At 38.6% G+C, this 12,450-nt stretch overlaps 1 protein-coding gene and 2 pseudogenes across 1 annotated transcript; all 3 read right to left on the bottom strand.

Annotated features, from left to right (window-relative positions):
- Nucleotides 1-732: 732 nt before the first annotated feature.
- On the bottom strand, nt 733-1,140 carry LOC110749421 (uncharacterized). The gene has a single exon (XM_021949533.2). It carries the CDS (start codon nt 981-983, stop codon nt 735-737), a length of 249 nt encoding a protein of 82 aa, XP_021805225.2. The 5' UTR covers nt 984-1,140; the 3' UTR covers nt 733-734.
- Nucleotides 1,141-5,075: 3,935 nt separating this feature from the next.
- Nucleotides 5,076-6,420, bottom strand: LOC148295905 (uncharacterized; annotated as a pseudogene).
- A 3,118-nt stretch (nt 6,421-9,538) lies between these two features.
- On the bottom strand, nt 9,539-12,208 carry LOC148295904 (uncharacterized; annotated as a pseudogene).
- Nucleotides 12,209-12,450: the final 242 nt, after the last annotated feature.

The following is a 12,450-nucleotide window of genomic DNA, read 5'->3' as shown; positions in this document are numbered from 1 at the left end:
GTGGATATAAGTTATAAAAATAATAATATAAGTTATGATTGATAATAACTGTTGCGGAAATTGGACTTGCACGTCACTGGCCTTTTAAGGTTTCATTAATTCGATGATCTCCATGCCAGGAGAAATTTTTGTAGGGACCTGTGGTGTACCCACCAATAGGAATAGGACACGTGTAATAATTTATTTTTAGCTTTAAAATTGCAGTAACTTTTAACTCTGTTAGCCTTTTAACTCCGTTAGCCTTTCGCTGCATCTGTTAGCCAATTTTTATTTATCAAATTTCAGTTTTTCAAACAAAACCCTAAAGATACAAATTTTCTCTGACACTAACCCTTTTGCCGTCAGATACAGCAGCCTGCTGTACGTTTTCATGGACAAAGAAAAAGGTGATGACCTGCACCCTACTCCCACATGTCTTTACTTTTTTAGTTTCCGGGACTGTTTCATGAGTTGTGGTTTCATTGGATTATTATATTGTGGTTTGAGTTACTTTTGAGTGTAATATACATATATATTTTTATATATGCTTTGCTAAGTTACTTTTGGGTTACTATTTCATGAGTTTTGGCTCATTAGATTATTATATTGGTTTTGCTTGAGGTTCTTTGAACATTGGGGGTTGCCTCCCCAAACATCAACTTATGCATATGTATTGGCTTTGCTCCAGCATCATTTTTTAATTTCTTTTAATTTCTTTTAATTTCTTTTTTTTTTCTTCCTATAGTTATTCATTATCATCTCACAAAATCGGGGCTCCTGAGCTGATCAAGCTGTTTCTTAGCGCAGCGAAGCAAGTATTCAATGTAAGGGAAATTTTTGCGGTCTACCTCCTTGGCATTGCAGCGGAACTCACTTGACACAAGTGACTCAATCTGTTGTTGATCTTCAGCAGACTTGGCACGGGCTGCCCTCAGAAACCCTCTGTATAGACTAAGAACTTGTTTCTGCATCCCAGAAAGCCTTGGTGGACTAGAGGCTCCCATTGCTTCTTCTTTTGTTTGGCACCAGATTCGCTTTTGAGAATAACTTCTAATCGTTATGGAAAACAAAAGCAAACGCCTAAGAACCCAAAACCAGTGCTCTCTCCAATCCCAAACCCAACACTTCCAAGCGCACCCAAAACCCCATCAATTCCTCACCCAACCCTCACTCTCTCCCCAACTTCTAACCACACCCACCTCCTCAACTTCCTCAAAACCCATATAAAAAACCCACCATTTCGACCCCAATCTTCCTCAATTCTCTCTTTTGCTCATATTGTGCTTTTAAGTTTAACAAGGGGGAGTTCAATAATTTGGAGAACAAAAGAGAGAATTGAGAAATAAAAATGGGAAGACAGCAAAAGCCTAACTGAAGATTGGTAACAGAGACAAAGTTAAAGGACTAACGGAAGATTGGTAACGGAACAAATAGTTAAAATGCTAAAAATAAATTATTACACGTGTCCTATTCTTATTGGTGGGTACACCAGCTGGCTGGTGTATCGGGTCCCTACAAAAATTTCTCCCATGCCAGAGACCCTTTATTTATAAAGCTAATAAGTGGCTTGTGGAGGCTTTGAAGCAACTATACTATAGCAGGCACAAAATAAGCAAACTGCCATAGCATAGCATACAACATAACAGATTTAACATCATATCATGTACATTTTGGTGATTACTCACAATTTTAATAGTTTTATATTAAAATTTACCAAACGGTTTTGAAGGCAAATAAAAAGCGCTCGTCACAAATGCTTACAATGTCCATCGTGGCCTTAGGACACCACAGACCTTTCATTATGTTGATAAAAGCAGCACTGTTGATTGGTTTAGACGACAAAACCTTTCCCACCAGGAAGCTTATGGTACAGCAACTTCGTTCAGCAGCAGTGTCGCTAACTATAACATCACATTTTTCTTCCTTTGTTAAGAGAATGGTGAATGAAGAGAATGGTTTGGTAGAGAAGATCTCTGTATTTGATTGATATATGAATATACAATATAGCTACAGCTTTATACAAACTATGAGAGTCTTATTCTAGGAAGGAAATAAAACAATTGAATAACATATATACAAGGAATCAATCAACGACCCTATAATCTAGGCATATCAAATATGACTTCATTCTTTCCTTTAACACTCCCCCTCAAGTTGGAGTGTGGATATCCAAAACACCCAACTTGCTGAGATGTGAATGGAAAACAGCTTGCCCCAATGGCTTTGTGAAAATGTCAGCAATCTGTATTCCAATTTGCACATATGTTGTCTTGATTTCTCCTTTTTGAATTCTTTCTCGTACAGTGTGGCAACCAAGTTCAATATGTTTGGTATGTTCATGGTAAATTGGATTGGCTGCAATATGTATTGCAGCTTGGTTGTCGCAGTGCAACGTTGCCGGTTCAGAATGATTAATGCACAAGTCGTGTAGTAGATATCTCAGCCAAGTGAGCTCGCATGTGATTGCTGCCATTGAACGATACTCAGCTTCAGTTGATGATCTGGAAACAGTAGTTTGTTTCTTTGTCTTCCAAGCTATAAGAGCATTACCAAGAAAAACACAATAACCCGAGATGGACCTTCTCGTGGTGGGACATCCTGCCCAATTTGCATCATAATTATTGCGTAATATTAGACTGCCTTGTGAGGGAAAGAGCAACCCCTGACCCAAAGCTATCTTTAAGTATCGAAGAAGGCGATGCACTGCATCTAGGTGAGGCTTTCTTGGCTGTTGCATGAATTGGCTAAGAATGTGGACGGAATATACAATTTTCGATCTTGTGATTGTCAAATATATTAATCTTCCAACCAATCTGTGATAGTGTGTAGGGTCCTTGAGAGCAACACCATATGTAGGCGTCAATTTCAAGTGCTGCTCCATAGGAAACATTGCGGGTTTTGCACCAAGTAATCCAGCCTCTTCAAGTATGTCCAGGGCATACTTGCATTGACAAATAGAAATCCCATCTTTGGATCGTGCAACTTCAACACCAAGAAAATATTTAAGTGGTCCAAGATCCTTGATGTGAAATTTTGTGTGGAGGAACTGTTTGAGACAAACAATGACATCTTCATTATTCCCTGTGATGATCATATCGTCAACATAAAGGAGTATAGCAGTAAAAGAATTATCACACATCTTGGTGAATAAAGAATAATTAGCCCTAGATTGGTGAAAGCCAATTTCTTGAATGACATGAGAAAACTTGTGGAACCAACTGCGAGATGCTTGTTTAAGCCCATACAAAGACTTGTTGAGTCGGCATACAACTCTCTCCCCCTGTCGACGAAACCCGGGAGGAGGCTGCATGTAGACTTCTTCTTGGAGATCACCATGAAGAAAGGCATTTTGCACATCAAGTTGATGCAAAGACCAATTGCGAATGGCAGAAACAGATAAGAGGCATTGCACAGTAATGAGTTTGGCAATAGGAGCAAAAGTCTCCTTGTAATCAATTCCTTCACGTTAGGTAAATCCTTTGGCCACAAGACGTGCCTTGTAGCGTTCAACTGTATCATCGGAGTTATACTTGATTTTGAAGACCCACTGACATCCAATGGCTCGGTGACCAGAATGTAATGGCATTGTGGTCCAAGTATTATTAGCAGCAAGAGCATCAAGTTCAGTCTGCATAGCCTCAACCTATTTTGGATCTGCACTAGCCTGTTCATAAGAAACTAGTTCTTCCAAGTGGGATATGTTGGTCACAAAAGAACGATAAGCATCAGACAAGTGGGAGTAAGAAACATACCGAGTCAACGGATAGCGTGTGCTCGACGTGGCAGAGGTGGCATTGGGGTCAAGCCAACTAGCGTGATAAACATGATAATCACGAAGCTTGATGTTAGGCTGAGGAACACGGTCAGAACGATGAAGTTGAAGCTCAGAAAGAGGGGTTGGGACAACAGAGGTTTGGTTGGAGAGGTCTTGCTGGTGTTCATGGACATGGAGAAAGGAGGTGGAGTCGTTGAGGGGTTAGGTGACAATTAGGGACTGTCATGAATGTTTATATTTGGGACGACAATGGGAGATAGGCTGGAGAGATTTGAGTTACCAACTGGAGAAGAGGATGAGGAGTCAACTGGGCCAATAAGGTCATCTGGGCCATGAGAGAGGTCTTGAGGTAGTGGTAAGACCGGACTGGCTGTATCATCATCATAATCGACAGGTTGGGTCGAGAATGGAAAAACATGTTCATAAAATTTGACATCCCTAGAGGTGGAAAATTTCTTGGTTTCGAGATCAAAGACGCGATAACCTTTTTGGCCAAAGGGATAACCAACAAAAATGCAACGCCTAGCTCGTTTATCAAATTTGTGAATGGGGTGAGTATTTGTTGCATAGCAAAGGCAACCAAAGACACGCATGTGCGTATAAGTAGGAGGTGTGTGATGAAGCATGGCATATGGGGATTTGTGAGAAAGGAGAGGTGTAGGTAATCTGTTTATGAGATAACATGTTGTTTGGATACTTTCTCCCCAAAAAGACAATGGTAAGTGAGCCTGGAATCTAAGAGCCCTCCCCACATTTAAAAGATGACGATGCTTTCGCTCAACAACCCCATTTTGTTGAGGTGTTGAGGGACAAGAATGTTGGAAAAATAAACCGTTGTCATCAAAATTTTTTCGCATGGATATGAATTCTGCCCCATTGTCAGCATGCAAAGACTTAATGCGACAATTAAATTTGGTTTGCACCCAAGAAAAGAAGGATTTAAACAATGACTGTGTTTCTTATTTAAAGCTCATAAGATGAATCCATGTAAAACGAGAATAATCGTCTACATAAGTTAAAAAATAACACCCCCCCAGAGTGTGAAGTAACTCTGTGAGGCCCCCAAATGTCACCGTGGATTAAATTAAAAGGAGCTACGGATTTAATCAAACTGGAAGAAAAAGGTCAACAAGTCTGTTTGGCTAAGGGACAAACATCACAATTAATGGAAAAATAAAAAACGACTTCAAGGATGCTTTTTGATAAAGCATGGAGAGGGGCAGCAGATGGGTGTCCAAAAGATTGGTGCTAGAGGCTGGAATGGCGGTTGACATGGTGTACTTGGTGTGGGTTCTGTTGACGGGTGATGTAGTAGAGCCCTTTATGTTGCTTGCCCATGCCAATCATCCTTTTCATAGCCACGGCCTGCACAACAAAAAAATTAGGGAAGAATGTCACTATACATCCCAAAGCTTGAGTGAGTTTGCTAACAAACAAAAGATTGACTCGAAATTTTGGTACATGTAGAACACCATCAAGAACTAAATCCTTGGTCAATTTAACAGAACCAACCGATGTGATTTCAGCGTGTCCACCATCAGGTAATTCAACAAAGTCATTTTGAGACGGAGTCATGTGATTTGAGGGCACGGAATGGGATATGTGATCCGTTGCCCCATTGTCTACTATCCATTACAGAGTGACGTGAGATGCATGTACTGTGTTATAACATGTAGGGGTAACAATACCTATGGCGTTAGCAAAAGGTGGTGTATTACCATTCTCTTTGCAAAGCAGCGCCATGAGTTGAGTGTACTCCTCGGTGGTGAATGTGGGCTTCTCATTAGGAGTGGTAGTCGGTGTCTGAGTTGACTCCGCAGAGCTTGCTAGAGTATTATGTGCAGTTGATTTCCTTCGGTTGGGCGGCTTCACATTTTTGCCATGTAGCTTATGGCCCATGGGAAAACCATGGAGAAAATAACATCGATCGACGCTGTGTTGTTCTTGGGCACATTACCTGCACTTTAAGGGAGTTAGATTCCCTTGGGCTATAGGTGAATGGCTGGGTTGAGCAACCTTCATCGCATGATGACCGGTATTACTATCACGTCGTGTAGCTACTTCAACCTGTCGTTCTTGCTGGAGTATCAAGGCATGGACCTTGCATGTGTCAGGAAGGGGTTGCATCATCAAAATTTGTCCCCGGATGGCAGTGTAAGTCTCATTTAGTCCCATAAGAAACTGCATGACTCTTTCTTTCTCTTCTCGTGCAGCAACTTTCTTCAATCCTACACACGTGCATGATAAAGTATCATGGCAAGAAGACAACTCGTCCCAAAGTGTCTTCATCTTGGTGTAATAAGCCGAGACAGATTGCTGTCCCTGTCGATGTTCGACAATTTCTTGTTGGATTTGGTAAATTTTGGAATCATTGCCTTATGAAAACCTCTCTTTGAGGTCATTCCAAACTTCGGCTGCTGTTTCGGCATAGATCATGCTGCCAGCAATGTCTGGATGTACTGAATTCATGATCCACGATAATACCAAATGGAGTGTTTCGCATCTGTAGATGCTGGGGCTTTGACAGACCCATCGACAAAGCCAATCTTATTCTTTGCGCTAAGATTGAGACGCATAGATCGGCTCCATTGATCATAGTTGTATCCTTCAAGAAGCCTGGAGACCAAAACAATTCCTGGATGATCCGAGTGATGCAAAGTGAGCGGATCCGAAACATCAATTGGTTTCTCTATGGATTTTGCTTCACCCATCTTGTTCTGTTGTGTTGTAGCGGAAGGTGTTTAGGTTTCTAGAGTCACCAGAATCAGTGCTCTGATACCATGTAAAAATGGTGAATGAAGAGAATGGTTTGGTAGAGAAGATCTCTGTATTTGATTGATATATGAATATACAATATAGCTACAACTTTATACAGACTGAGAGAGTCTTATTCTAGGAAGGAAATAAAACAATTGAATAACATATATACAAGGAATCAATCAACGACCCTATAATCTGGGCATATCAAATATGACTTGATTCTTTCCTTTAACAAAGTTCGCTGTAAACTTTTTGATAAACTCCTCCATTGCTCTATAATGAGAGTGGCTAGCCATACACAGATCCAAGTTGAGGAGAGCTAAACCACCAGACAGAAGGAAAACTAAAAACCCTCACGGGAAGGGACCTTTTGAGCAACTTCTTCAGTGTTTTTAGCTTCTCGGGTTCGTCGTTTGTTTCCTTGGAACATCCATCACTCACTCATTCTCTTTCAGCATTAAAATTGTTAACAACTTTACTTTTGATAACACTTTTTTTTTTTGGGAGATTCACTATTATACCCAATATAGGAGTCCAAATTATTAGTGCTAAGAATGGGTATATGATAAAAAGGCTTTGAACTTCTTTTAGAAACACACCCAAAGCCCATTTACAACATAACAAAAACGCTTTTAACTTCTTTTAAATAAACCAGTTCTTACTCCTTAGTCCTCTGTAGGTACCTTAACACCTTTTTCCCTACAACCCAATGTTCCTGCCCTAGATTGGACTGAAATCTACCAAGAACAATGATACAAAATGCAAGGTCAGGTGAAGTACAAACCTGAGCATACATGAGGCTTCCTACCAATGAGGCACAAGGCTTGTCCTGCATATCTATCCTTTCTTGTCCAGTCTTGGGAGACTGTTTAATGCTAAGCTTGTCACCCTTTGAGAATGAAACATCACAGCCTGTGCAATTTTCCATATTAAACCCCTTAAGTATCTTCTCAATATAAGCTTTCTGAGATAAACCTATCAACATTCTGTCTCTATCTCTGCTAATTTTGATTCCCAGTACATAGTTGGCTTCTCCCAGTTAACTCATATCAAAATGAGTAGACAACATTCTCTTGATATCATGTAACAAGGACAAATTACTACTTGCTAAGAGGATGTCGTCTACATATGAGAGTAGAATGATAAAGTCCTTTCCATTGAACCTCATGTAGATGCATTCATCCACTGGATTATCTATGAAACCTTGAGATTTTATCACCTCATCAAATTTTAGATACCACTGTCTTGAAGCCTGTTTTAAACCATAAATTGATTTCTATCCGCATACTAAATTCTCTCCCCCTTTTAAGACGAAACCATCTGGTTGTTTCATGTAAATCTCTTCAACTAGATTTCCATTTAGAAAAGCTGTCTTGACATCCATTTGATGCAAGTGTAGATCAAAATGTGAAACCAAAGCCATGATGACTCTGAATGAGTCTTTTGTTGACATAGAAAAAAAAGTTTCATTATAATCCACTCCTTATTGTGTAAACCATTTTGCCACTAATCTGGCTTTGTATATGTCTATTTTCCCTTGTGCATTCCTCTTGGTTTTGTAGACCCACTTGCAGCCAATAGGTTTAGAACCTGATGGTAATTCAACTAAACTCCATACACCATTCTTGCTCATCAATTCAAGTTCAGACTCCATGGCTACAAACCAATGTTGATTTTTCTCACTTTCCATAGCTTGTTTATAAGTGGCAGGGTCTTCTATGGTGTTGATGTCAAACTCAGACTCTTGCAAATAGACAAAATAGTCATTTGGTAGAGTTGGTCTTCTAGTTCTTTGGGATCTCCTTAATTCCATGGTCTAAGATTGTTCTGGTAGATTCAACTGCATTTCAACTTCTGCATTTTGTTGTGTTTCAACTTCTAGATTTTGATGACTGTTTATGTCTTCATGTGCAGGTGAGATCTCTTTATTCAAGTTGTCGAAAGTCAAGATAGTCACTCCATTTTTTTACTTCCAGCTTACGCAGTTTCTTTGCTTTCTAGAATTTCTTCAAACTCAAAATCTGCTGTATTTGTTTCTCCCTTCTCTTCTTCAATGAAAACAACCCTTTGTGTCTCTACAAATCTAGTGTTGTGATTAGGATAGTAAAATATATAGCCTTTTGTCCTGTCTGGAATAACAACTAACTGTCTTTGAGTTAAGCTTCTTTTGCATTAGATTATAAAGTTTTGCTGCTGCTCTACATCCCCAAGTTCTCAAGTGATTGAAACTTCGTTTTCTATTGCACCAGATTTCATAAGGGGTTCTGTCGACACTTTTAGTAGGTGTTCTATTAAGCAAGTAATTTGCTGTCTTCAAAGCTTCTCCCCATCAGTGTGTATCAACTCAAGTAATTTTTCACTCCTTACAGCTCCTTTCTTTCTGAGGTTTGTCATCTTCCCTTTTGCACATTCAATACATGTTTTATCCCTTTCATGGTGGTTAAGTGGTGGCAACATAGATTGCTTGCTTAGGATATTCATCCTTTCTTTTGAGATATGTCCTAGTCTCTTATGCCAAAGAGTATATGATTCTGAATTGCTTAACTGTTTTGTGCTTATTACATTTAACATTTCAGTGCCTTGTTTTGGTAGTTTGCAATTCAAACGAAACATTCCATCAGCAATCATGCCATTACCAACAACTCTTTTATTTCTTGAAATGGAGAAACCAAAATCATCAAACTCAAACTGTAAGTTTGATTTTACAAGCCTACTAACTGATAAAAGGTTCCTTGTCGTAGTAGGAACATAAACGACATCAACTAATTCCAAACAAAAACCAGATTGCAACTCTAGATTAACTAAACCAATAAAATCTACTTTAACTCTTTCTCCATTTCCCACGAACACCTTCAAGTCATCCTTGTTTGGCACTCTCTTTGTTTTGAACCCCTGCAAGGAATTTGTTACATGAACTGTTGCACCACTATCTAACTACCATGTATTGGATAAAATTTCAAGTGAATTTGATTCATAAACCACATACACTGAGTTTTTCTTACCTTTTGCCTTTTGCTTGTCCAATCAACGTTTGTACCTTCTACAATCCATGTTCATGTGACCAAACGTTTTGCAGAAAAAACATTTCAGACCTACTGGACTTGTCCCTTTGGCAGTTTCATCCTTCTTCTGCTTCTTTCCTGCATATTTGGATTTATATCCTTCCTTTGGCTTGCCTTTAAAATCCTGCGCTAGATTCACATGTTCCTTTGCATTATCATTTCTAATGCTTTTCTCTTCCTGCACACGTATTCCTATTAGATCAGCCACTATCCATGTTTCCTTTTGAGCAATGTAAGTAGTTTTCAAATGCCTATAAATGCTAGGTAGGGAGTTAAGAGCAAAGTGCACCATCATGGCTTCATCTACTGTAACTTGCAGAGCTTTCAGTTTGTTTCCAATTTTGACCATGTTCATAATGTGAGTCCTTATGCATCCTTCTCCATTATACTTCAAATCTGTGAGTTTGCTCATTAGTGTACCTATCTCAGCCTTTTTGGAGCCTTGGAAATTCTCTGCTATTGCCTCAATAAATGCCTTTGCATTTTTAGACTATGTGATGTTGCCCTTTACCTCCTCTAAAATTGATCTCCTCGTGATTATGATCGCCATTTTGTTAGCCTTAGTCCATTTTGCAAACTTGGTCCTAGTCTCATCAGATGCATCAGCTGCTGGTGTGGCTGGTGCTTCCTCAGTTAGAACCATTTCATAGTCCAATAAGCCAAGAGCTATTTCAAGGTCTTCTCTCCATTTCTTGTAGTTGGAGCCAGTGAGGGTCTGGATTGAATTGCGATTGACTGTACAAGTTTTAAACATCAATACCTTAAATAATTTCCCCAAAAGACTTTAACTTAAACACACTTAACTCACATCTTTGGATAGAAAGTTTAAGTACGTCCATTGACACTGAAATACAAATAGTTATATAATTCCTTGAGCAAAATTTGTCCACATCTTTGGATAGAGGAGAACTTCTGCTATTTTATAACTGTGCATATTCCATGTCGATCCATCATAGTCAAAGCTATATCAAACTGCTCACATCTTTGGATGGAGAGCCTTTCAATATCTTCTGAACTATGATGCCAATTTGGACCATTTACTTTGAATGTAGTTATCACGGAATGATTGAGCTGCTTTAGCTTGCTCAATTATCCCATGGCAACTGCAAACTTGATCAAAAACTGTCAAGAACACGATAAAGTCAATTCTTTATACTGTTATCATGTTCTTGTCCATATAACTTGCAACTTTTAGTTTAAAGTTTTCATAGATTTCCTGTTTCAGATTGGTTAGGTAAAACACGATATAACTAAAGCTCTGATACCACATGTAAGTCTAAATAGATATAACATGAAATACACTAACTAACCTATTTCAGACATGATGAACAAGATGAAGATAGAACTGAACTTGAGAAAACCCGAGACTTTCTCTTAGAAATAGAGAACTTCTTTCAGCAATAATTCTAATGGGGTGAATATCTGTATGCTTAATTGTGTGTCTCGGCTCTAAAAGGAGCCTCCTATTTATATGCATATCTCTATGAGTTTTGCCCATCAAGAAACTCCTAGAGATAACCTTAATGCTTATAAGATTAGGTAATCTTAATCCTTATCAAAGTAGGAATCCTTAAGCCTGTGAATATATCTAGAACACTTATATTAGGCTGCCACATCTTATAGGAATAGACTTTCTGATAAACCATGAGTTCTTAGGAATACTTATTCAATTAGAAGATCACTTCAGTGGTTTAAGATAGTAAACTATCTTACATATATATGACGATATCTTATATTCTCCGTATGCTACAGTCTTCAGATTAGCTTACATGAGTTAATTTTCCAATTTCATTGCCTCATTTTCTTTTCTTCCAGCTATTTGCCTTCGACTTGAAATTTCCCTAAGAAACTCCTTGATCAGCCTTTGTCATAATTCTATATTGTTGTTCTCTCATTTTTCTGGAGTTAACTTGATTGAGTTTTCATGCACTGCCTAAAATTTTGGATACCATTTGAGTTATAAGTCACAAATGAAATTGAGATGAAAAACAATGAACTCCATTTTTATAAGAAAACTAGTCTGCTTTGAGTTTAAGTTTGTTTTTTCTGGATCGTAAGTAGGAGATTTTAAATTGGGCTTGTTTGTGCTTTTGTGCATCTGCATATATAGCAATAAAAGGAAAGTGATGGTTCCAATAGAGCATATCAAAGATGTACCACATTAATACCAATTTGTCTTTTGTATTACTCTGTATATACATATCTATATAAGTACATATTTGACATTGCTTTATTTTGTTTCTTTTCTAGAGGCAGATGATGAATGAGTTCAAGAAGCTGAAGCAACAATTGGTAGACTACGAGTTCATGTCACGGTCCGTATCCCACAAGCTTGGTCTTTAGTCTTAATGTGGAGAAATAATGAATGCATAACTTGGGGTTACAAAGGGAAAGAAAATTTGAAGCCTGGTCTTTATTTATTTTTTTATTTTTTATTTTATTTTGGTGAACCTGGACTCTAGTCTTTGAGTGTTCTTCATTCATTTATGCTTCTTGTTTTTGGATATAGGGTACGAAATTTAGCCCCTTCCACTTCAGAAGAACTGGACCCTGAGTTATCTTCAGGATAGAGCGAATCATCTTCATGTAATGCATACAAATCAGCAAAATTGAAAGTCCTTGAAATCTCCATGGATGGGGGCAATTCCACAGCATAAGCATTATCATTGATCTTCTTTACAATCTTGTAGGGACCATATTTGAGGGGCTGTAACTTACGATAAGTACCCACTGGAAACCTCCCTTCTTCAGATAGAACATGACAGAGCCTCCTTCATTGAACACCTTGACTCATCTATGTTTGTCTGCAGCAGCTTTGTATTTAGCATTGGTTTTCTCCAACCTCTCCTTGACCTCATTCTTCATGGCCTGGAC

This window comes from Prunus avium, chromosome 3 (genome assembly GCF_965620075.1).
Source record: "Prunus avium chromosome 3, drPruAviu1.hap1.1, whole genome shotgun sequence".
NCBI lineage: Eukaryota > Viridiplantae > Streptophyta > Magnoliopsida > Rosales > Rosaceae > Prunus > Prunus avium.
Note: the sequence above shows the minus strand (reverse complement) of the source record. Positions and strands in the feature narration are given on the sequence as shown.